This window comes from Mesoplodon bidens (assembly GCF_964165515.1).
Source record: "Mesoplodon bidens genome assembly, chromosome: 7".
NCBI classification, from domain to species: domain Eukaryota; kingdom Metazoa; phylum Chordata; class Mammalia; order Artiodactyla; family Ziphiidae; genus Mesoplodon; species Mesoplodon bidens.
Window position 1 is genome coordinate 107,179,969 of NC_138164.1, and position 25,964 is coordinate 107,205,932.

Here is a 25,964-nt window from a genome sequence, read left to right on the forward strand (position 1 = left end):
CAGAGCCTTTCAGGTTCTGGGGCAGGGAGGAGGAAAAGTGTCACCAAAAAATTAGGTCACTTGTGGTTGAAGGAATTTAGAGCTGAGATCCTGAGGCTCAGAGGAGGGGTTTTCAGACTCTTCAGTGCACCCCAGGCACAGAACCAGACCAATTACAGAGGTTATCTTTCTGTTCTTTACCAAACGTTACGGGGAGATACAATTAAAAGGAAGAGAATAACTAGCAAGTCTGCGAAACATCTCGGGCAGAGGAAGGACTTCAGTGCGTGCAGCGGTGCTTTTCAGTTTTCAATTACAAAACCGCGGCACATCACTTCTTGTATGTCGCCATCAACACCACCCCTCCGCCTCCTGAGGAGGAGGAGGAGTTCCCCGCACCCCACTAGGAAGCTCGCGTGCACAGAAGGCCAGCATAGCACCTGTTCTAGGAGCCGGGCAGCGAGAGTCGGATCTGCAGTGGCGAGGCCGGCAGCGGGGTTGTGCCGCGGCGGCGCGTTGGGGCTTTACGGTAATTCTCCGCGGCGCGCTGCCCCGCCCTCGTGCACAGGCGCAGAGCCGTTGCCGGCAGAGAGGTTGCGAGCACAGCCGTTTCCAGAGCGTCTTCGACTGGAGAGAGTGGACTGTGCGGGTTCCGAGGCCGACCAGGCGGTTCGGCCAAGCCCGAAGCCCCGGCGTCCGCCTCCTGCGGCGTCCTCGGTAAGTCGACGGCCCTGAGGGAGTCGCCACCCGAGACCCCGAAAGGCACACTCCCCGGTGCCGGGGGCTGGAGGCGGGAGGGCACTGGCGAGATCCAGCCCTCAGGCCGCCCCTGGCCCCGCGGCGGGGGTGGGAGCCGGGGACAAGTCCCAGGGAAACCGAGGCCCGACGTGGGGCCGGGGAGGAAGGCTGGAGCTGCGACCCCAGATGCCATCCCGGCCGGGGGCCCAGCACGGGACGGGAACCGGGTTACCCGGGGAAACGGAAGCCCGATGTCAGTGGGCGAGGAGGGTGCGCTGGCTCTGGGGCGCAGAGCATCCCACCGCCCCCGCGAAGTCGGCAGGTGCCCCGGGCCGGGGGCGGGCGCTCTGGGCTTTTCTTGCAACGTTCAAACCCAGCCGCTTCTGTCCTCCGTACTCCCTGGGTCTCAGGAATTTGCCTGAGGCTGTAAACTCTGAGGGCTTTCCCCTCCCTGCGTAGAAATTGGACCTTGTCCCCGACGGGAGACTTAAGCCCCAGTGCGGTTTTCTTGGACCCGCTTGAAAAGACGCTTTCGTCTTCCTGATCCCTAGAATCCGTCGCCATGAACCCCGCCGTCGTCGTGGTCCACGGTGGCGGAGGCAGCAATATCTCCAAGGACCGCAAGGAGCGGGTGCTCCAGGGCATCGTCAAAGCCGCCACCGTGGGTTACAACATCCTCAAGGAGGGAGGGAGCGCAGTTGACGCTGTGGAAGGAGCCGTGACCGTCCTGGAAGATGATCCCGAGTTCAACGCAGGTAAATTTGCACTGCAACTGGTAACTGATGCCAAACCGGGTTAAGCTTCTACCCCAAGATAAATAGAACCTCTCTAAAGTGTCAATGAATCTCTTCAGCTTTATGGTAAAATCTAATATGCTGAAAAGATTTAGTTTTTCTCTCTTTACCTGTTGACCAAGTTGCTCTAAAGAATTTTAAAATTCATTATTCCCCCTTTTTTCTTTAATCTGCTTTCTAGAATTCACATACCAAGAGGGTTTTGTTTTGTTTTGTTTTTTGTTTTTTGTTTTTTGCGGTACGCGGGCCTCTCACTGTTGTGGCCTCTCCCATTGCGGAGCACAGGCTCCGGATGCGCAGGCTCAGCGGCCGTGGCTCCGCGGCATGTGGGATCTTCCCGGAACGGGGCACGAACCCATGTCCCCTGCATCGGCGGGTGGACTCTCAACCACTGCACCACCAGGGAAGCCCCAAGAGGCTTTTTTTATTACATTTTTTTGTGGGGGAAGAGGGTAGACTACTGTTGGGTGGCAACCTTGGGAGCTTCAGGGTATAATTTGAATCGGTCCCCCATACAGGGAGGGCAGGGAGAGACCACGGGAAAAGGCAGACCTCTCCAGATTGGTAGGTGGCAGGTTTAATAAGCGTGGGAACTTACACAAGAGGCTTGCCTTGCAGGATAAGTAGACCTCTGTCCATGCTAACCAGAATCTTAAAAGTTTATATCTTAGCCTTATCTGGGCTCAGTCACATATACCATCCAGATGGTCTCAACACCACATCTCAAGGCTGTGTCCTGGGCAGCTTCTGGTGCAAGAAGACAAGCTGAGAGCACACTCCGAGGAAAGAGGAAGGGGTGAGGGGACTCCGATTGCGCCAGCGCTCCACCCCTCGCGACCGGCTCTTACAATCTCACACACTTTCTCTTCCACAGTGTGCCCTGAGCGGGCAATAACGGGTGGCTCATTTGGCGGCTGTCTGGCTGCATTGGAGGCAGATGCCACAGCATCGGGCACATACAGAAGAAAACACGGGTTAAGACAATAATTCCCCAGATCACGGATACCTTTCTCCACTGAGAGCCTCATGATTCAGACCATTGTTACTAAGTCCCCTAGGCTGGGAGCCAGATCACTGAGAGCATTCACTTGTGTCCTGTGATTTAATAAAGGCAACACATTAACAGACTCATCGGGTATGAGCACACAGCATCCTATTTGGATATAATGGCCTAAGTGCCTCTTTGCAAGGCAGTAATAATGGCCAAGGCCTTTCTGTTTTGGAGGAGAGCTTGTCTCCTTAGAGACATGTCAGTGTGCTGGAAGAACAGGCTTTGTTGGTTGTCATTCAAGGCTTGGTGAGTGCATTTAGTAGGAGGCTCTGTGTGGGCTGTCATGTGCTCTCCAGGCTCATGGAGGGCTCAAAGACAGCAGCCAAAAGGTCATTCCGGTGGGAAACAGAACATGCCCACATGGCCTTGAGGAGAGGGAAGTCAGCAGCCTTAGGAATTTGACCTGGTTTTATATACCATACATGTTAGCCAGGGGAGGTAGCGCTGTCAGGCTTGAGGAGATGGACTGGTGGCAGGATACACGAGACCAGAACCCTCACCTTCTCCTCTTTTCCAGTGGTGCGCATCCCATTCCAGGTATAATGCATTTCAACGGGCCCAGCTTGGGGCAGGCCAACAGGAACCCAGTGGAGATTGAGTAGTTCCCCTCACCCATCCTGTTAGAGTGTCCCAGTGCAAATTCCAGGAGATAATCTCCTTTCCCAGGTGTGATGCAGTTTGGTGTTCTCAGCACCGTAGCACGTTGATCCATGGTGAAAGTCAGGGCAGCGGCTGTTTCCTGACATACTCTTTTGGTATCGGTGCTTCCGTAGGGGTCCCCAGTCTGGGATATGGGGCAACAGCCCTACTCGTTGACCATTCAGATGTATGGAAGCCTTGGACAGTACTTCAGTACCCCCAGCCACAGTGGCTTTATCTGTTAGTAATTTAAGGTACTGCTTTAATATTCCATTTTTCCTTTCTCTCAGCCCTGCTGCTTGTGGGTTATAGAGGAGATAGAACCTCCATTCGGTGCCATGTTCTTTTGCCCAGTCTTGCATATCACAATCCACAGTCTTTGAAATGTGACCCCAGTCACTATCTATTTGATGAGGGTACCCCTACACGGTACTTAGCTTCTCTAATCCCCTAACAGTGGCGGCCTGGTTTGCATGGGGACGGGAAAGCTTGGGTTAAGCCAGATGTGGAGTCTACACAAACCAGGGAATGTTAGAACCCTGTCTCAGAGGGAGGAGGCCAGTATAGTCAGTTTGCCAATCCCTTACCAGTTAGGAACTCTGGTGGGTGGCCTCAGACTCCTTTGGCAGTTGCCATGGGCATTGTTTACAACACACAGGACATGCTGTTATTGCATTAACCAAGTCACTGTATTTCAAGGGCAACCCGACATCTTTGGCAATATGCCGCCCCACCCGAGCTCTGTGGTGGCCACTCTTTCCATGCATCCAATCTGCTGTATCTACTGAAGGGTCAGTTGCTAGGGATTGAACCCAAGCTGGGGCATCAGCTTCCTGATTGCCAGGGGGTGTCAGTGCCTTATGAGCCAGGACATGGAAGACAGTGAGGATTGCCTCAGTCTCTTGCAGGCAAACCCAAATGTCACCACACATCCTGACCCCACAAAGGCCCACTCGTTAATCATCCACCCTTCAACTTCCTGTTTTCAGAGCCATAGGGTTAATCTCTTTAGAACAGCCCAGCTGTCAGTGCAAGGGGTTAGCGGCCAGGGACCAGGAGTAACAACCAGCCAAAGGGCTCTGAGTTCAGCCCGCTGGCTGCTGCAGTTCATCCTTCCTGAGAGGCTCCACCTGGAGCTCTGTGTACACCACTGCTAGGTGTTGTTGCTCTAAGGGCAGTACGTGGGGTTCCTGCCCCCTTCCAGAGCTGAGACCAAAATCCCAGGAGCACTCTCCCCTTCTGTTTTCTCTGCCACAGTTCCTGCCCTATACCTACCAGAGTCACAGACACATCTAACTCAAATGGTAGCCCTGCTTGGGAGACGCCCAGAGCTTTAATCTGCTTCACTAGTGCTTTTGCCTTCTCAAAGGCAGCTTGCTACTCTGATCCCCAGTCCCACATGTGCCCTTTCTTTACTGCATACCATAAACTGTACCCATTTTAAGTTTTGAAAAATGTACATACCTGTGTAACCACACTACAACCAAGGTGTTAAAATTTCCGTCACCCCCAAACATTCCTTCCTGCCACTTTGCAGTTAATCCCCCCCTCCCGGCCCCAGCACCAGGCATCCACTGATCTGCTTTTGTCATAAATTTGCATTCTCTAGAATTTCATATAAATGCAATCACAAAGAGTGTATTCTTTTGTGTTTGGCTTCTTTCACTCAAATCAGTCCTTTTTTAGAGTAATAATCATCATAGCTACCATGAGTGTCTACTATGTACCAAACAGTGGTCTAAGAAACTTGCGTGATTAACTCATTTAATCTGCACCATAGTCCTATGAGTTAGGTGTAATTATTATTAGGCTCATTTCTCAGATGAGAAAACTAAGGCACAAAAAGTTTAAGTAACTTGCTGGAAGACACTCATTTCCTCTTTATTTTGAAGTAGAAAACCTAAGATCTAGGGATTAAAACGCTTCTAGGGAATTACACCACCTACCTGACATCTGTCAGAGAAAAGAATTTCAGGAAACCTTAACCAATTAGTCATCAGATATTTAGTAACTGTTCTGTCCCCTTGCCTCTGTTCTGTGCTCATCAACAGTTACACAAAATTTGGCTTCATTACATAGGCGTTATCGATTAAATCCTTGGCAGTTGGTGATTGATTCAATCTCCAGTCCTCCCCTCCCCAGAAATCAGGGGGTGGGACTAAAAGTTCCAGCCCTTCAATCCTGGTTGGTTCCGCTGGCAACTAGCCCCCCACCTTTAGGGGGTTTTCAAAAGTTACCTCATTAACATAAATTTGGTTTTGGTTGAAAACTGCTTGTTATGAATAACAGGACACCCAGTTCACCTGTATGGATCTGAAGTGGTTTCAGGAACTGAGGGCAAAAAACCAAATATTATAACAAAAGATGCTCCCATTGTTCTGATCCCTTAGGAAATTCCAAAGGGTTTGGCAGCTGTGAACCAGGTACCTGGACGAAGACCAAAATATGTATTTATGATAAATCAAAGTATCACACCTCCTTTGTCAAAGATCAGTTTATATATTTCTATTCTGTTCCATTGATCTATTTTTCAAATTCTTTCACCAACACCACACTGTCTTGCTTACTGTAACTTCTAGTAAAGTCAGCTGCAAATAGAGAACATTTTATTTCTTCTTTTCCAAACTTTATGCCTTTTCTTTCTTTTCTAACATTGCCTGGGCCATCCAATATTATGTTGAATAGGAGTGGTTAGAGCAGAAATTCTTGCATTTTTCCCAGTCTTAGGGGGAAGGCACTGTCTTTCACCGTTAAGCACGATGTTGGTGGTAGGGTTTTATAAGTGCCCTTTACCAGGTTGAGAAGTTCCCTTATTCTTAGTTTTTTGAGATTTTAAATCATCTGTGGATGTTGAATTTTATCAAATCCTTTTGCTGCATCTATTGAGATGACTATGTGGTTTTTCTTTTGTCTGTTGATATGGTGAATATTGATTGATTGAATTTTGAACCAGGTTTTCTTCTCTGGGATTAACACCACTTTGTTGTGACATGTTATTTTTTACACATGTAAATGCTGGGTTTGATTCGATGGTGTTTTCTTGAGGATTTTGCATCAGTGTTCATGAGAGATGCTGGTCTATAGTTTTATTTTCTTATAACATCTGTCTGGTTTTGAAATGAAGGTGATGCTGGCTTCATATGATGAATTGGAAAGTGTTCCCTCCTGTTCTGTTTTTCTCGAAGTTTGTATAAGGTTGCTATTATTTCTTTGTAAATATTTGGTAGATTGGTTTTTTGTTTGTTTTGATGGAAAGCTTTTAAGAAATGAAATTCTTTAATAGGCATGGCACTATTCAGGTTATCTATTTCTTCTTTGAGTGAGTTTTGTCAGTTGTCCTTCAAGAAATGTTTCTATTTGGTTTTAAGTTGCTGAATTTGCAACATTTCTGTGTTATGCTTTTGATGTCTGTATGGTCTGTAGAGAGGTCCCCTCTTTCATTCCTGATTTTTGTAATGTGTCTTTTTTTTCTTTGTTAGTCTAGAGTTTATCAAGTTTATTGTTCTTTTCAAAGAACTAGTTTTAGTTTTGGGGGGTGGATTTGGTGAATTTTTCTGTTTTTTTCTTTTCTTATTTATTTATTTGTTTGCGGCTGTGTTGGGTCTTTGTTGCTGTGTGGGCTTTCTCTAGTTGCAGCAAGCAGGGGCTACTCTTCGTTGCGGTACGCAGGCTTTTTGTTTCAGTGGCTTCTCGTTGCAGAGCATGGACCCTAGGCGCTTGGGCTTCAGTAGCTGCAGCACACGGGCTCAGTAGTTGTGGCTCACAGACTCTAGAGCACAGGCTCAGTAGCTGTGGTACATGGGCTTAGTGGCTCCGCGGTATGTGGGATCTTCCTGGACCAGGGATCGAACCCATGTCCTCTACATTGGCAGGCGGATTCTTAACCACTGTGCCACCAGGGAAGTCCCATTTTCTGTTTTTTCTTTTGCTCTTTTTCTGTTCTGAATTTCATTGATTTATCTTTATTGTTTCCTTTATTCATTCAGCTTGCTTTGGAAATAATTTACTGTTCTTTTCCTGTTAGATCATTAACTTGAGACTATTCTTTTCTAATACAAGCATTTAATGTTTAAAATTTTACTCTAGCACTGCTTTGATTTTTACATGTTTTTACAGGTTGTCTTAATTTTCATTCTGTTCAAAATGTGTTCTAATTTTCCTTGTGACTTCCTCACTGAATCATGGGTTATTTAGAAGTGTGATGCTTTATTTCCAAATATTTGTGGATTTTCTAAATATCTCTCTGTTAATGATTTTTAGTTTAATTCTGTTATGATCAGAGGACATACTTTGTGTGATTTGCATTCTTTTAAACTTCGTAAGGTTTGGTTTTTGGCTCAGAATGTGTTCTACCTTGGCCATTTGCACTTAAAAAGAATATGTACTTGGGCTTCCCTGGTGGCGCAGTGGTTGAGAGTCCGCCTGCCGATGCAGGGTACACGGGTTCGTGCCCCGGTCCAGGAAGCCCACATGCCGCAGAGCGGCTGGGCCCGTGAGCCGTGGCCGCTGGGCCTGTGCGTCCGGAGCCTGCGCTCTGCAACGGGAGAGGCCACAGCAGTGAGAGGCCCATGTACCGCAAAAAAAAAAAAAAAAAAAAAAAAAAAATATATATATATATATATATATATGTACTCTGCTGTTGTTGGATGGAAAAATCTATAAATCTCAGTAAGGTCAAGTTCACTGGTAATGTTCATACCTTCTGTATCTTGATTGTCCATTTCTGATTAATGAGAGAGGAGTATTGAAGTCTTTAATTGTAACTGGATTCGTCTATCTCTCCTTTGAGTTCTGTCAGTGTTTGCTTCATGTATTTCGAAACTGTTGTTTAGCATATAGATTGTTGTCTTCTTGGTGAACTGACCCCTATATCATTACTTAATGTCCTTATTATTATTTAACGTTCCTTATTGTGAAGTATACTTTGCCTCCAGTTTTCATTTGATTCATTGTGGCATGCTATAATTTGTCCATTTTTACTTTTAACCTATTTGCATCTTTATATTTAAAGTAGATTTTTTTATTGGCAGCATGTAATTGTGTCCTATCTTTTTGTACAATTTGACAGTCTCTGCTTTTTTTAAGATTTATTTATTTTTTTTAATTTATTTTGTTTTTTATTTTTGGCTGCATCAGGTCTTAGCTGTGGCACTCAGGATCTTCACTGAGGCATGCAGGATCTTTCGTTGCAGCACGCGGGCCCATCATTGTGTGCAGGCTTCTCTCTAGTTGTGGCGGGTGGGTTTTCTCTTCTCAGGGATCTTAGTTCCCTGACCAGGGATCAAACCGCGTCCCCTGCGTTGTAAGGCGGATTCTTTACCACTGGACCACCAGGGAAGTCCTGACAATCTCTGCTTTTTATTGGGGTGTTTAGACCATTTACATTTCATGTGATCATTGATATGGTTAGGCATAAATTTGTAATCTTGCTGTTTGTTTTCTATTTGTCCAATCTATTCATTGTTCCATTTCCTGTTTTTCTGCTTTTTTTCTGCCTTCTTTGGAATAATTGAATGTTCATAATTCCATGTTATCTCCTTTGTTGGCCTAGTAGCTCGACTTCTTTTTTTAAAGGTTGTTTTAGGGTTTATAGTATATATCTCTCACTTGTCACAGTCTACCTTAAGTAATATCACACTTCGTGCATACTATAAGAACCTTTTACAGCATACACCTGTTTCCCCTTTCCTAGCCTTTGTACTACTGTTGTCATATGTTTTACTTATGTGTATAAGTTGCCTAATGCATTGTTATTATTTTTCCTTTAAACAGTTATATTTTAAAGATATTGTAAAAATAAAGGGAAAAGGTATTTCTGTTTATCCACATATTAGCCATATCCAGTGTTCATTCTTTGGGGGAATCCTGATGGCTCTTTGCTATCATTTTCCTTCTGCCTGAAAGACTTCCTTTAACATTTCTTATATTGCATATCTGCTATTGATGACTTTTTCTTAACTTTTGTTATGTCTATAAACGTCTTTGTTTCGGGTTTTTTTTTTTTTTTTTTTTTTGCGGTACACGGGCCTCTCACTGTTGTGGCCTCTCCCGTTGCGGAGCACAGGCTCTGGACGCGCAGGCTCAGCGGCCATGGCTCACGGGCCCAGCCGCTCCGTGGCATGTGGGATCCTCCCGGACCGGGGCACGAACCCGTGTCCCCTGCATCGGCAGGCGGACTCTCAACCACTGCGCCACCAGGGAAGCCCTGTTTTGGGTTTTTGAAAGATGTTTTTACTGGGTGTAGAATTCCAACTTGACAGTTTTTTTTTTCTTGGAGGGCTTCAAAGATCTTGCTCCTCTGTCTTCTGGTTTGCCTTGTTTCTGACATATCGTTTTTCTTTTTTCCTCTGTACCTAATGTGTCTTTCTCTGGCTGCTTTTAAGATTTTCTCTTTCTCATTAGCACTAAGCCGTTTGATCACGATATGCCTGAGTGTAGTTTTGTTCATGTTTCTTTTCCTTGGAGGTTGTTGTGCTTTTGGATCTGTGAATTTATAGTATTCACCAAATTTGAAAATTCATCATTTCCTTAAATATTTTTGTCCCTCTATCTCACCTCTCCTTTTGGGGACTCCAATTACACATATACTGGGCCACTGGAAACTGTCCCTGAGCTCAGTGATAAACTCTGTTCAATTTTTTTTCAGTCTTTTTGTTTACTGTGTCTTCAAGTTCATTCATCTTTTGTGCAGTGTCTAATTTGGTGTTAATCCTATCCAGTTATTTTTCATTTCAGACTTCTTTTTTCGTCTCTAGAAGTTCTCTCTGGGTCCTTTTCATATTTTCTTCCATGTTCTGGTACGTATGACAGCCGTTTTAACATTTTTGTCTAATAATTCTATCATTTATGTCATTTCTGAGTCTGTTGCTATTAATTGATTTTTTTGTTGTTGTTCCTCCTCATTATGTGTCATATTTTCCTGTTTCTTTGTGAGCCTGTTAATTTCTTATTAGATACCAAACACTTGTTAGTTGCTGGCTATTTTTATACTCCTTTAAATATTCTTGAGCTTTGTTCTTATCCCTCTGAGGAAACTGAGTCACATAGAGTTTAAGAATAGCTAGGCTTACAAGTGTTATCTAGGCAGAGAAAGTTGGAGAAAAGTTGCTAGTGGTAAAGAGAACAGAGTAATGAGAGCTAATGGTACATTCAGGGAAACCTAATATTTCAGTAAAATGTTGCCAAGGAGAAGAGATGAAGCTAGAAAAGTAAGTCAGAGGCCAGATCAGGAAGGGCTTCATACCGTTTATTGTGTAGGTCATGGGGTATCAAGTCAGATTTGTGTTTTTAAAAACGTTCCTTTGACAATGGAGTAGAGGATGAATTAAAGTAGGCAGCTTAGGGGAAACTCTGAGGCCATTTCTAAATTCTTAATTCTTGCTTTTCGGCTTCTTTTTGATTTTAGGTTGTGGATCGGTCTTGAACGAAAATGGTGAAGTTGAAATGGATGCAAGTATCATGAATGGGAAAGACCTGTCTGCAGGAGCGGTGTCTGCTATCCGCTGTGTCGCAAATCCCATTAAAATTGCACGGCTTGTTATGGAAAAGGTATGTGGGACTAAAGCACCCTTTTCCTAAGGAATTGTCACTGCTGCACTTCAGTGACTAAAAGGGTTCTGACTTGTAGGGAAATACTTGAGATCACTGTTCTCCTGAAATTGTATGAAAGAAAAAAAACAATGTTATTTAAGTTTCTCAAGGAAACCAAGATTCTGACTCTGTTGATGTAATTTGACTCATGACCACTTAACCAGTGATTACATTTCACATTATCTTAATGTTTTCATGTTATCTTCCTGTATTTTCTTCAGCCTGCTTTCAACACATGTAACACAACACATACACACTGAACAGACCAACTGTTTAAATAACATATATGGGGGAATTCCCTGGTGATCCAGTGGTTAGGACTCCACGCTTCCACTGCAGGGGGCCCAGGTTTGATCCCTGGTTGGGAAACTAAGATCCTGCGAGCTGTGCGGTGCAGCAAATAAATATATACCTACATACATAAATATGTAGATCAATAAATAACATGTATGAAATAAAAATGGATTAAATTCTCTAAATTTAAGATCATATGTAAGTTGAATTCCTAGTAATATTCCATCATCTGGGTTTTTCTGAAAATACAGAAACTCAGAGAGCTAGGCTTTTTTCAACATTCAGAAAAGCAAGCCAGTGAAATTTGCATTTTTGAGGCTTTGTACCCAGAGAGAATAATTATTTCCACACAGTAGGAACAGTTGAAAAGATTTTAACTTTTTCACAAAACTAACTATTTTCCCATTTCTTTCTGCCTCAAGACACCTCATTGCTTTCTCACTGACCAAGGTGCAGCAAAATTTGCAGCAGCCAGTGGGATTCCAACAATTCCTGGAGAACAGCTGGTTACAGAAAGAAACAAAAAACGTCTAGAAAACGAAAAGCATGAGAAAGGTGCTCAGAAATCAGACTATCAAAAGTAAGTATCATCTGTGGCTCACATTTTTGCGACTTATTCAAATGTGAAAGTTTGACTCATGTCTGGTTATCCATGTTTCTTAAATAAGATAAATATTGGGCTTCCCTGGTGGCGCAGTGGTTGAGAGTCCGCCTGCCAATGCAGGGGACACAAGTTCGTGCCCCGGCCCGGGAAGATCCCACGTGCCGCGGAGCGGCTGGGCCCATGAGCCATGGCCGCTGAGCCTGCGCGTCCGGAGCCTGTGCTCTGCAACAGGAGAGGCTACAACGGTGAGAGGCCTGCGTACCACACACACACAAAAAAGTCAAATATCACTTGGTAGTTTCAGTTTTTGTACAAAATAGTTCACACTAAGTAATGGAAAAACTGCTCTTTTGACTCTGAAATTTAACCTCATTTATTACTGCTATGAATAGTAACTCAAATTCAGCTAAGAGTTCCTTCTCCAACATGATTTAATAGATGAATGCCGTGTGTTAAGGTATTAATTACCTGCATACTTCTTGATCAGTTTGTTATCTTTGGTACACTGCACAGGTTCTCTGTGATGTAGACCACCCTATGAACTTACTTAGGCACCCTTTCACAGGGCAGAGAAATCAGTACAGCCCTTATAAGTGAATTAATCATGTGTTCTGAATTATGGTTTTCTGTGTTACCAATTCAAAAATACCAAATAAAAGGACCTTAATTTAAAGAAAAATTTGAAAAATAAAATTTGAATGTGGCCTGGAGGTTTATAATGGAATATAATCTATTAACTCCACATACCCCTTTAGATTTGTAATGTTTAACCAGAGGTGTACTTTAGTATCACTTAGGGAGCTTTTTCAAAATCTACATGTCTGAGCCCCTTCCCTAAAGAATCTAATTTAGGGACTTCCCTCATGGGAAGTTATCTAGGCAGAGAAAGTTGGAGAAAAGTTAAGACTCCAGGCTTCCACTGCAGGGGGCGTGGGTTCGATCCCTGGTTGAGGAACTAAGATCCCGCATGATGCATGGCATGGCCAAAAAAAAATCTAATTGAGTAGAGCTGAGGTGGAGAGGCCAGGCAAGTCCATTAGAAAAAAGTTCCCCAGGTAATTCTAGTGTGTCCCCAGGTTAGGAATCTGTTTTACAAGATTGGCCATATGTTGGTAGCTATTGATAATCTTTACTGAGTGTGCTATTGTGTCTATAGACTAAAGTCACAGGAATGGCGTTGCTTTATCAGTGGTTCATGTACATTTTAATAGATGTTGCCACATCACTTTCCAAAAATTCTGCAACAACACACATCTCCACCAACCAGTACTGCTCTTCGATATAAGCAAGAGGGGCTCCTGCCCTGGGCCCTGCACTTTAGAGGACCCTCATATCACAGTTACACAAAACAGTTGGTTTATTGCAGATCCATGGGATATCTCTGTCACTCAGCAGTGACACAGCATTACCCATAGCCTTCATCATCCGCTCTTGTGACAAATATCATTCAGCCCCCAGGGAAGTGCTTCTCTGCATCTCTTGCTCTATGTCTTGGAAGTAAAGACCACCTGAGTCAAAAGATTTGTGGAATATGCCACTGCTGACATCAGAAATAGACCCTGTTTTGGAGTGTGGGGAAGACTTGAACAGCAGAAGGACTTAGGTAAGAGAAAAAGACAATAATTTGTCAAACAAAGTCTTGCATAACCAAGTGTTGTTACCCAGTAGTGCACAGTGTCCTTTTTCTTTCTCCGTGTTTCAGTTTGTGGTTATGGAGTTATTCATGAATTAGTATGACATCTGCAAGACGTGCACGTGAGGGCTGATTCCTGTTACTCTTAAATTTGTAGATATGTAGGTCTAGACCAGCACTGTCCAATAGAAATCTGAGAGCCATATATGTAATTTAACATTTTCTAGTAGCCACATTTAAAAAAAGTACAAAGAAATGAGTGAAATTAATAATATATTTAACCCAATATACCCCAAATATTATCATTTCAACATGTAATCAATGTAAGAATTTATTTATGAGATATTTTACATCTTTTCATGCTAGATCTTCCAAATCTGCCGTGTATTTTACACTGACAGCTTGTCTCACAAGCTGTAGACTGCCTGCATTTCCAGTGCTCAGTAGCCACGTGCAGACAGTGGCTGCTGTATTGGACATCACAGGTCTAGACAGAACCTGCATGAGGAACCAATTCTTTATGTTGGCAACTAAATGGACACTGAATATTAGACTTATGTATGGTTTTATTCTTATAAAAATACTTAAGATTGAGTTAAATTTTTTTTAATGTTGAAATTTTTAACTTTTAAGTAATTTTTATTTAAAATGTTATATTCATTAATTATAGTTGATGTTTAGACTTTAATATTAATCAGTTTGTAAATTTTAGGAAAAAACTAACTTTTAAAATTATATCTGCAAATTACTTTTATTCTTTTTTGGGGGATTTGCCCTTAATTTTGATGAAAATATATTCTAATTTTGTACACTCTCAGTATAGTTACATTTCACTTTCTAATTCCTAGATTACTGAAAATGTGTACAAGTCAAAATTTTGATAGAAAAAGAATACTAAAGTGGAATTCACAAAAGAAAAAAAAGCTAAAAGGAAAAAAAGAAGTAAAATATCTTCAAAGAAACAGTCTGCTTTAAAAGTAAGCACTCTTAGACTTCCCTAGTGGTTCAGTGGTTAAGAATCCACCTGCCAATGAAGGGGACACAGGTTCGATCCCTGGTCCGGGAAGATCCCACATGCCGCAGAGCAACTAAGCCCGTGCGCCACAACTACTGAGCCTGAGCTCAGAGCCCGCGAGCCACACCTGCTGAACCGACACGCCACAACTACTAAAGCCCATGCGCCTAGAGCCTGTGCTCCAGACCGAGAGAAGCCACCACAATGAGAAGCCTGCGCACCGAAATGAAGAGAAGCCCTGCTCGCTGCAACTAAGAAAGCCCACGAGCAGCAACAAAGACCCAATGCAGCCAAAAAATAAATAAATGAATAAAAATTAAAGAAAAAAAAAAGTAAGCAGTCTTCTTCCAGGATGACCCACATAAAATTCACAAAGAAAACATTACAGATTCTTTGTTCAGTGAAGATTTAATTACTTATCAAAACAATGAAAATTAGTAGGAATAGTATTCTCACCAAATCCACAACTTGAACAATTCAGATGAAATCCCGACAACTTCATGTTCTTTACTAAAGGAAGATTTAATTGCTAATCATAAAGCAATTTGATGTAATCATACACCAAAAAAGGACACGTGCAATTATTAGAAGCGCTGGGAAAAGGCTGAATAAACAATAGACAGTTGATAACCAGAAAAGACAAAGATAGAAAACATAGATGTAATGTTCTTGAAAGAATAATAATATTTGGACAAGTGTAATGGTACTTTCCATGACCCCATCAACACAATGTTTACGGAAAACAATGGGAAATTTCTAGGGTTAATAAAAATTATTTCAAGCTTTGATAAAATGCCAAAACGTAATTAGGAAAAAAACCTAATGATAAGTATCTAGGAGAGAGAATTTAAATAGGTTAGTTTAATGGGTAATAAAGCAAGACATGAAATCATACATGAAGTTTAAAAAACTCAGTTCAACTAGAGTGTACCATGATCAGAAAACATGTTGAAAAACTAACAGTTAAAAGGGAAGCCCATGATAATGGAGCTAACATGGTAGGTAAATGAAAGGTATGTAAGCACGAACTTTGGCCAAGAGTCCAGAAGTATTCTGTGTGACACGGCCAGCTCACCCTGAATTTGTTTCTAGGAGACACGCCCTCTGCTGCACCAATACTGACGATGCTGTGAGACAGTAGAGGGTCCACTGCAAGAGACTCGATGTGGCCAAAGGTGGAACAGCTTAATTAGACTCACATCTGACCTTATAACAGACCTCAGAGACGTGGCGGGAATTCCAACTAAATGCTGTTGAAGTAATGAAATCGAATTTAGATAAGAAGAGTTCAGCAAAAATCTCAGAAGTTCCTTAAAGAACAAATCACGGACTTTGAGAGAAAGTGAAATTAATTTTGAATTTGCACTGTCTACAGTTACTTAGTCTGAACTATTCCTCTCCATTGATAAGCTTAGCAGAAGCTTTAAAAAAAAATCTAAGTTTGGCTATTACATTTTTTAAAGGATTAAAAAAATTTTTTTTAATTTAGAGAAACAAAGCCAAAAGTGCATGGGAAATATGCAAGAAAAATGACATCTGCAGAAAATATAAGGAAACTGAAACAAAGGAAACACAAATATTTGCCTAACTTGAAGGAGAAGATTCATGTACAGATGATCCTGAAACCAGTTTCTTTAGAGGCTGTTTTTCTGTTCATTATAAAATCGAAGTATAAGTATCATTTGTAGAGAGATTTGAACAAAATCGAGCAACATACTGCTATTTTCAATTTTCTTTGCAATATACCAGCAATGCAATTTGAAAGAAGAATTTAAGATACTCTGCATTGATTTAAACACTGCTTAAGAGATGACAAAAATGACTATAGTAAGTGATGGTGATTTAAATGGTCAAATTAAACTATTTCGTAAAATCTTCTGTGATAACAGTTTATCACACGTCACCCCATGTAACACTTGAGCGTGGTAAACATCAGGATTCATTTCCAACTCTAAGTATTGCTTTAAGAGGTTTAGATATAGTTCCAACGCTACTGCCTCAGCAGAGTGAAGCTTCTCCAAGTTACAATTAATTAAAAACTTCTCAGAACTGCATCGCTCAAGAAAAGTTGTGTCGGGCTTCCCTGGTGTCGCAGTGGTTGGAAGTCCACCTGCCGATGCAGGGGACACGGGTTCGTGCCCCGGTCCGGGAAGATCCCACATGCCGTGGAGCGGCTGGGCCCGTGAGCCATGGCCGCTGAGCCTGCACATCCGGAGCCTGTGGTCCGCAACGGGAGAGGCCACAACAGTGAGAGGCCCGCGTACCGCAAAAAAAAAAAAAAAAAAGAAAAGTTGTGTTATTTGTGACATTGTCAGTAGAATGCATGTTACATGGAAATGTTGATCTTAAGAACATGATCAATGCCCCTTGAGATGAAGGCAATGAAAATTAATTTTATGGAATAAATACATCATAATTTATGATTGTATATGTGTCTGTATGGGGTTTTTTTCCCCACTCATCCAGCCATCACCAGCTGATCAACAAAGGATACAAATGTGCATGTGAATGATTAAATTGTCATCACTGGTAGTTTGTCAGCTTTCAGTCGAATGAAAGCCATAGCTCTACAGTATTTCTCAAGATACATTTATCACGGTAAGAGGATAGAGCATCTTTATTATTTCTAAGTATTACATGGACGTGGGCCTCCACTTGCCTTTGTATTTGTGCCTCAGCCCCTTCCTTGTACGTGTTGGGGGGCTGCCACCTGGCAGTGACAGGGTCCCTCTTTCCTTATGTGGCGGGAGGGGCTCGCGTCACTGCCGTTGCTCCTCCCTGACAACCGCCAGCTTGGATACTTTGCATTTGTTTGTGGGTCATTCTTTTCTGGGAATTTGCCTATTTTTGTCCTGTGATCATTTTTTCTCTTTAGTTGTTTTGTCCCCTTCCTATCAATCTTAAGGCTATCTTCTCTGCTAAAAAAAATTCCCAAATCTGTTGTTTTTATTTGCTTTTACTTTGCTTATGGTATTTTTGCCACTTGAACGTTTTCTGTGATCAGTAGTACTCTCCCTCTTCTTGGGTAGTTTGTAAGACGAGAAACTTAGGAGCCATCCCCTCCCTGAGACATACAGCTGCCTAGATTTCGTTGAAGAAGTCTGTGTTTTATATTTAGGTCCTTAGCTATCTGGGTTGGCTTTTGTGAGTGATAGGAGATAGGGTTCCTGTTTCCTTCTAATAGGATACCAGCTTTCTCTTTCTAGTCCTTTGAATGCCAGGCTACATCTCTAGCTCCAATTTAGCCTCTCCATGTGATTGCCTAACAGATACCTCAAGCTTTTGTCCAAAACTACACTTGTTTCCCTACCCAACCCCACTCCACACACACCACAAAGCAAAAAATGTCTTCCCAGCCTTCTACCTTTCAGTAAATGTTTCTTGCATCCTTTCAATTTCTGCCTTATATTTCTCTCTCTCACATCTGGTCCACCTGCAAATTCTGTCAGCTCTGCCTTCAAAATGTCCCAGGTCCAGCCTCCTTCCCACCCTCTCCTCTGGAAACACCCCGACAGAAACCACTGCCTCTCAAGCCTCTTGAGGGGTCTCTTGTTTCCTCTCTCATCTCCCTCAGTCCACACACAATAGCCAGAACAGTTTTCCTAAGATGACTCTTTGTAGAAGTATAGCACACATTCCGGGTGCATAGATCATATATGGAGCCCTGGATGAGCTTTCACAGGGTGGACACACCTGGAATCAGCATACAGCCCGACGCACCCCCCTCCGTCACTGCCCTCCCCACAAGGAAACCGCCTGCCCGGCTTCCAGCACCGTGGGCTAGTGATGCCTGTTTTTGAACTTTATCTGAGTGGGATTGTGTAGTACGTGCTTTTTTGGGTGCCTCTTCTTATGTTTCTGAGATCTGTCTGTTGTGTGTAGCGGAGTCCACCTTCACTGAAGCATAGTGTGTCACAAGTTATTTACTTGGGCGGATGTTTGTGTCATTTGCAGTTTGCTGTTATTACAAGTAGTGCTGCTGTGAACATTCTGTACACTTTCATGGTGAACTTACCTCCACGTTTCTGTTGGACAGAAATATGGGGATAAAATGGCTGAGTCGGCTTTAGGAGACCCTGTGGGTGGCCTCCCAAAGTGGCCGTGCCAGTCCACATGCCCGGCAGCAGTGAGTGAGGGTCGCGGTCCCCGCACCTCTGTTCCCATACTTGATACCGTGTCCGTTTCATGTTAGCCGTGCCGCTGATGGGCATGGTGGTAAGAATGGTTATTTTTAAAACTTAACTCATCTCGTGACACTTCTCGGTTCAAACTCTCCAGCGTCTTCCCACCTCACTCAGACTAAACGCCCTTCCAATGGCCTGTAAGTAGGATGGATGAGCATGTGATTCAGTATTCAAACTGGAGCTTGGTTTTGAGAGTGAAAGGGGCACTATTAATTAAGCCGGGACAACAGGCCTAAGTCAGGACGGTCCTGGGAAACCAGGATGTAGAGTCACCCCACTTGTCAAAGCCTCATGGTCTGCCTGCTGGCCGTCCATCTGACCCTGCTGCATGCTCTCCCTGGCTTTATTCTCTCCAACCACAGTGGCCTCCTTGAAGTTCCTTGAACTTGGCAAGCGTGTCCTGCTTCAGGAATTTCTTCCCCAGCAGTCAGCATGGCTTACCCTCACTCCTTCAGAGAGGCCCTTAGAAAGCAGCACCTCTCCACCATCACGTGTCCCACGTGCAGCTATAGGCTATAGTTTATTGCTGTTCAGTAAAGCCTGACATTCTTTATTGCTCTGTCACCCTGTGCCCCAAATGCAAGCTCTGTGGGAGAAGGTCCTTGGTCCATTTAGTTTTCTGCTGTGTCCCAGCATGTAGAACAGTGCCTGAAATACAGTTCACTGTAGAATCGGGGTGGTGGGTATACGGCTGTTAGCATACAATTGCTTCAACTTTTTTTACTTGCAAATTTATAATAAAATGTTAGAGAAAAAGTCAGCTTATTTCGTCTTTATAGCAAGCCCCATGAAACGGGCAAAGGGGTATGCAGACAGGCAGCAGCAGCGTCACCCAGGTGGTTGTCAGAAGTACACGATGCTGGGTCCCATCCTGTACCTGCCAACTCGGGGTCTCTGGATGGGGCTGCTGAGGATCCAAGGGATGCTGATGCACATGAAAGTTTGAGATGCACTCAATTATTTGTATCCCCGTTTTATAGATGGGAAAAATGAGACGATAAAACTTAACTCAATCACCCAGCTAGAAAATGGTGGTGCTGGGATTGGATGGACCCTTAGAGCTGAGGGCTAAAAGTATGTCCAGCAGTCTAACTGACATGTGGAATGTAAAGCAAACAGGCTTTCTTTGCCGTTTCCATGAGTGGGGAATGCTGGAATCAAAGTGTGTCCCATGTGCCATTAACATAGAAGTGTATTAAGCTACCCTGTCACCTGTGGGAGTGTCTCATCTTCAGCCACTCTTTGTTGGTTTTTTGGCAGAAACTTGGGGACCGTGGGTGCCGTTGCCGTGGACTGCCGAGGAAATGTGGCTTACGCGACCTCGACGGGGGGCATCCTCAACAAGATGCTGGGCCGCGTCGGGGACACGCCGTGTATAGGTGGGCTGGACGGATGATCACTGCCCCTGCCCTCCCCCATCCTCTCGTCCTCGTTCTCTGGTCTTCGCTTCACCCCCACGCCCACTTCTTTCTTCCTTCATTTCCTCCTCCTCCTGGTGGCAGCTTTAGAATTTCTGGGAGTGGCGGTGGGTTGGAGGGGGTTGCCCAGGACACGTGGAGAAGGTGGCGTGTCCAGCAGGCACCTGTTTCCTAGATGCTGTGTTTTGGGGAGGGGGCGTGGAGGGCTTGGGAGGGAGGTGGAGTTGGGGTCCTGAAGTCGCCGCAGCAGCCCCGGTGCCTCTGTCTTCTGTCTAATCCGTCTCAGGATCTGCAGACTATTCCCAAAGGGTTAAGTACACGAAACCTTTTCCCAGGCATGAGCTCAAATGAGCAAACTAAGAAAGCTGAGAATTTAACTTTGCAGTTATTAGATCTGAGTGGCATGAGAGCGACACACCACCACTACGAGATATTGCATGTCGAAGTGTTCTTCGCATTAACCTCGGAGCACATTATCTTAATTCCCAGGGGTGGGGGGAGGGGCGGGGTGGATATGTCTTACCCTGCGCGCTGGGTGGATGTGCTGGGGGCAGAGGAGGGCCTGCCCTGGTGTCGCTGCTCTGGGAAGGCTAGGCCTGCCCCCCCCACGACGTGCCCCCCATCCCCATCTCAGGGTATTATTCACACGGCGCTCACTAGTGCACCTTGGCGTTTAATATTTATGTAGCGTTAGACTTGTAATATGTGTGTGAATTTCTTGACGGTTGCCGCTCAGTTAGAAACAATTCTCTTCCTCGAGCAGGATCTGGAGGTTATGCTGACAACGATATTGGAGCCGTTTCAACAACAGGGCACGGAGAGAGCATCCTGAAGGTGAATCTGGCCAGACTCACCCTCTTCCACGTGGAACAGGGTACGCGGAACAAGGCCATGCCGTCTGACTGGGAGGGGGCAGGAGCTGTGTGTAAATCGATGGAGAAGGTTGGGAAACCCTTTCTTGTTTGCTGCCGACGTTGCTTTCAGGTTCATCCCCCCTTCTGTTAGGGTCAGGAAAGAAGAGCATTTGGAATACTGGTTGCCTTCTGCCTCCTGGGGGCGGTAGAGAGACTCTGAGCCTGCGTGTGGGAGAAAAGGCAGCTTCATCTAGCGCAGGGAGGGCCTTGTAGGGTGAGAGTCCTTGTTTGAGACATTGAAATAGAAATCACTTACTAAGAATCTTTGTTAAGACGCTTTGGTTTTTCATGCTGTAAATTATTTTCCCATCAGGTTCCTTTCAGTAACTTGTGTTGTTTCTCAACCTCTCATTGTTTTCAGGAAAGACGTTAGAAGAGGCCGCTGACGCGTCGTTGGGTTATATGAAGTCAAAGGTCAAAGGTGTAGGCGGTGTCATCTTGGTCAACAAAGCAGGAGACTGGGCGGTGAAGTGGACCTCCACATCCATGCCCTGGGGGGCCGCAAAGGACGGCAAGCTGTACACTGGAATTGATCTTGGCGACACCAGCATCACTGACCTGCCCTAAGCCCCCAGAAGCTGTATTCTAGAAGCTAAGACTTAGCTTAATCAATTAGATCTAGAAATGGAAAATTCTGCAGTCTGTCACTCGTTTTGTTACCTTGATCAGTGTTTGGTTGGGGACAGATTCCGAAGTGATGTGCGACATGCCCGTGTTAGGATCAAATAAGACTAGTGAAGATGACAAACTCGCTGAGCCTTCCTCGTGAATACTCCCCATGATCTGAGGTTAGAAAGGAGAAACAGCATGATCTTAACAGGACAGAAACGGCCTCAGTGCAGGGAGTGCCTTTTGGAATTGGGGGACCCACTGCAGTGACAGAGGCTGTAGGCGCGAGGGTGCGGGGGGCCCGGAGGAGAGCAGCGCTCTGGGGCAGGACCCAGTGCTGGGACGAGGTGGGGAGACAGGGCAGCAGAGCCAACAGATCGGTGAATGTTGCACGTGAACGGTGCAGAGCTCGTTCTGAGCCAGAAGAACGTTAGGTAGGAGTATCTCTGAGAGAGAAACTGATTTTTTTAAGAAAGTGCAGGTCTTCTCTGACTTACTAACATAGGCGTGTTTCCAGATGCTTTAAAAGAACGCTCTGGTAACCCCTGGCTCTAATCTGCTGATGAAGGGTCGTCATGGAGATTCTGGAGGCCTTCCAAGTCTGAGGGTTTTCTCAGGCTCACACACGATCCTGCTCACCTCGCGTTTCCCCCCAGCCATCCTCCGCCTCCCAGACCCCCGGGTCCCCATGATGAGCGATGGGGATTGTGACCTCTCCGCCTCTACTACGACAGGGAAGGGCCAGTCAGTGTCAGGATGACCCTGACTTAGTGGCGTCCATGACTGTCCGGTGTTGTGGGTTCCCCCAGCTGAACCAAGTGTCCACTGTGGTCAGCATGGTGAACAAAGGCATTTCCTTAGTGGAGAGTATTCCTGTTAACCTCTTTACACTGGAAATGGTATTTTTGCTGTGACATATCTGCTCAATTTTTTAGTCTGTCAGGGCTTACCTTCTCTCTGGAAAGAAATTGCTTCACTTTAAATTCCATGTGCCACTAATAAAATGTATTTTGAAAGAATAACAGTGTGGGAGCTTCCCTGGTGGCGCAGTGGTTGAGAGTCCGCCTGCCGGTGCAGGGGACACGGGTTCGTGCCCCGGTCCGGGAGGATCCCACGTGCCGCGGAGCGGCTGGGCCCGTGAGCCATGGCCGCTGAGCCTGCGCGTCCGGAGCCTGTGCTCCGCAACGGGAGAGGCCACAACAGGGAGAGGCCCGCGCACTGCAGGAAAAAAAAGAGAATAACAGTGTGGTTAGGAGTCACTGTTGACAAAGACCAGAATGTACACGAGCTCCCTTGGTCTGTCCGTTCAGACAGGTAAACCCGTTAAAGGGAGCTTCCAGCGTAAGTGTGGTGTGTGGATGTGAGAAGACTGCCTGCCTCATGGAGACTACTCGAGAGTTTTCAGAGGAATCGAGTTTTTTTGGGATGGGTTAAGGAAGAAGACAAACCACCATTGCAGGAATCAGCACGGCTTATGGATCCAGCTTCTTGCGTTGGCCGTCCATTGCACGAGACAGTCACGCAGTCCCGGTCCCTGTCCCCTGACCTTCCCTGTGCCCGTGTCAACTGCCCTGAGCCTGAGAAAGAGAGAGGTGGCACTTGAGGCAGAATGGAGTTTGGATCCTGCTTCTCCCCACGACGTGGGTGACCCGGGGCAGGTTAACTTCTGAGAATTTTATCATCTATAAAATAGGTCACTATGAAGATTAAATGAAAACAAAGGACAGCTGCTCAGTGTTTATCTCCGGATCCTCTAGACAAATAGAGAACATGTGGCCAGGCCCAGGAGGGAGTCCATGTGGTTCCGTCCTTGAACACCTCAGGTGCAGCAATCGTCCTTTAGAGCTAAGTACTTTGTTAGCATGTGTATTCGTTTGCTAGGGCTGCACATGCGGTGGCTCACACGACAGACGTTCCAGAGGCGGGAAGCCCCAGGTGCAGGTGTCAGCAGGGTAGCTTCTCCTGAGGTCGCTCTCTCTGGCTTGCGCACAGCCTGTTCTTTATACGAGTCTGTGGCCAAATCTCCTCTTCTAAGGACACCAGTCACATGGGATCAGGGCCACCTAACGGCCTCATTTTCACCTCTTCAAAGGCCCTGTCGCCACATACCCGGGGCTTAGGGCTTCAACATAGCGATTCTGAGGGGACACCATGCGGCCCCTAACAGGAAGCAGAGCAGGACTACGTTAGGGGTTGGGAAGGGAGAGGCTTTTGCAGAAGTAACCATCGCTGAGCGGAGAAGGAAGAAGGAAGGAGCGGGGAGCAGCGCCTGGTTTTACGCTTCTCGTTTCTGTTCACGAGGGAAGCGGATCTAGTCACCAGGGGCCGCTGGGGCCTCAGCTCGGGCCACCTGCCCCCTTTGGTCGGGCAGCCCGCTTAGGGAAGGGTCCCCAGCCCTTCTGTGTGAGCCAAGGTGCGTGTTGTTGCCCTCGGGCCTCAGTTCAGTGAACAGTCACTCCACTAGCCCGGGCCCCCTATGTGGAGACCACCGTGGGTCTCTCCCACCCCCCACGTTGCCAGGGGGCAGCTCCCTAACTGTCCAACAAATGGAGGCTCACGGTAGCGTCTGAAGGGGAACGACAGCCTTTTATCCCTTCTCTGCCACAGGAGGGCAGCAAACCACACACTGTCCACCGCTTTCAGCCCAAAGGGGAGATAACTCATCTCCACTCTGAATCAAATCAATCTACTCAGAAATTTTGGAACCGCAAGGGGGTTCCTGTTCCTGACCTTCATTTCATCTAAATACTATGATTTATTTTAGAGCACAGTTGTCCAGAAAAACAAATGCTAGCAAATGCCCCACCGAACGCATCGAAATCAACCACGTCTCTGACTCTTAAATCAGTGAAGCCTGCTCTGCACCTGCTGCCGGGGCCGGCCGCCCCTTCCAGCCAGGGAGAGGGTTACATGGTAATGAGAATATGGGGGCCCAGAGCCAAGGGCGCGTGGGTGTCTGCGGGGAGCAGCTGGGCCCACCTGCTGCGCTGGACGGAACAGTCCTGGGAAGGAAGGGCCTTAACTGTGTAGCTATTGGACAATAAATGTTTTTTTCAAGTAATGTCCATTCCAGCTGTGTTCCTCTCTAGCATGAGAGATTACGGACTCTGAGGGCAGAGGGGGAGGGAGGGGGCTGTGTCGCCCTCTCCTCAGAAGTGGAAGGCGTGGGGAGCCCGCGGGGACACCGTCCCTCCCGCCCCACCTGTGCCTTCACCCTCGCCCAGAACCGTCGCTGCATTTGGACAGGCGGTGGCAGCTCTGACGGGGCGGGGGGGTCCGCCGGCAGAGCAGCCAGCTGAAGGGCGTGTGGTGCCCTCCGCCTCCTCCTGCACTGGGTGGGAGGGACCCAGGAAGGAATGGGGGACAGGGCCGGGCTGGTGGTGGGCGTGGTGCCCAGCGGTGGTTCCCTCTGGGGCACAGGTGCCACTAGAGAGGCAGGCCGCCCGTCCAGCTCATCCACCCAACACGCGTGACCCAGAAGAGCTGGGCCACAGGCATGCAGCTCGTCTCTTGTGAGGGGTTAGCGTGCCAGGGGAGGCGCAGGGACGATAGGGCCCTGCTGACAGATGAAGAAAGGCCCAGAGAAACAGGTTTCCCGGGGCATTCGTTGCACTCCAGTTAAACCGCGGTTTGTCTTGGCCTCCCTGGTCCCAAACCCTCTGTCCCTGAGTGATGATGGTCTTCTCACGTCGCGCGTGGCACCCAGCGCCCCCAGATGCAGGTAGGGGGCGTCCCATGAGCGCTCCGGGTAATGAGCAGAAAAGAACAGCACACGTAACAACCTTATCCTTCAAATTCTGCTGTTTTTCCCCAACCCACGATTAAAATGGACTTGGATTTTCATACAAAGAGATGTTTGGGCCAGGCCTGGACTGGATTGGTAAAGGAGACCAGGCTGGGATCCTTTTTTTTTTTTTAAATCACAGATCATCTCAGAGTCAAGTCTGTTTTTTGCTCTGCAATGATCAGTACTTTCTGGATCCTGGGCCGAACTCAGATGGGGTTTGGGTTCTAAGCTCTGGCTGGGAGCAAAGGAGCAGAGAGGTTAGTTCTCCCTGTCCCGTAGGCCGTGGCTCCATCCATGACTCAGGCAGCCCCAGGGTTGTTATTTTTCAGGGTAGCAATTTTTACCAAACACTTTTTAGTTAAAAATAACCTTTTAATATAATAAAAGCGGGTATATGTTCATTGTAGAAGTTGGAAAAAAATTGACAAAAAAAATTTTAAGGGTGAGAAAACATAGATCCACAAAATAAGAAAAAAATAAGTGGAAAAACTTCTTAGCACCCCAGTCAGTATCACTATTAACCCCTACTGTGTATTCATTAGTATTTTGTCCACGATGAGGCCACTCCACGTGCTTTTTAAATGTTTTTTTCAGTTAACAATCCACCTTTCCATGTCAATAAACTTTCACCTTTTATAATACTCAGTCAACATTCAGATGACTCCAGTTTACTCAGAAAACATCACCGACAGCAGTTGTGTCCAAAGCCTGTCCC

The 25,964-nt window shown here is 45.7% G+C and overlaps 1 protein-coding gene across 1 annotated transcript; it reads left to right on the top strand.

Moving 5' to 3' along the window:
- The first annotated feature begins 560 nt into the window (after positions 1–560).
- Positions 561–22,498, top strand: ASRGL1 (asparaginase and isoaspartyl peptidase 1). The gene is made up of 7 exons (XM_081238974.1): positions 561–696; positions 1,269–1,472; positions 10,607–10,749; positions 11,508–11,665; positions 19,782–19,900; positions 20,703–20,813; positions 21,215–22,498. Exons 2-7 carry the CDS (start codon positions 1,280–1,282, stop codon positions 21,418–21,420), a joined length of 930 nt encoding a protein of 309 aa, XP_081095100.1. The 5' UTR covers positions 561–696; positions 1,269–1,279; the 3' UTR covers positions 21,421–22,498.
- The last annotated feature ends 3,466 nt before the right edge of the window (positions 22,499–25,964 follow it).

Excerpts from the sequence above, each read along its gene's own strand:
- ASRGL1 (XM_081238974.1), top strand. The coding sequence starts at position 1,280 with ATGAACCCCGCCGTCGTCGTGGTCCACGGTGGCGGAGGCAGCAATATC. Across the intron at positions 10,750-11,507 it reads CACGGCTTGTTATGGAAAAG|ACACCTCATTGCTTTCTCAC; the intron begins GTATGTGGGACT and ends TTCTGCCTCAAG. Across the intron at positions 11,666-19,781 it reads CAGAAATCAGACTATCAAAA|AAACTTGGGGACCGTGGGTG; the intron begins GTAAGTATCATC and ends GTTTTTTGGCAG.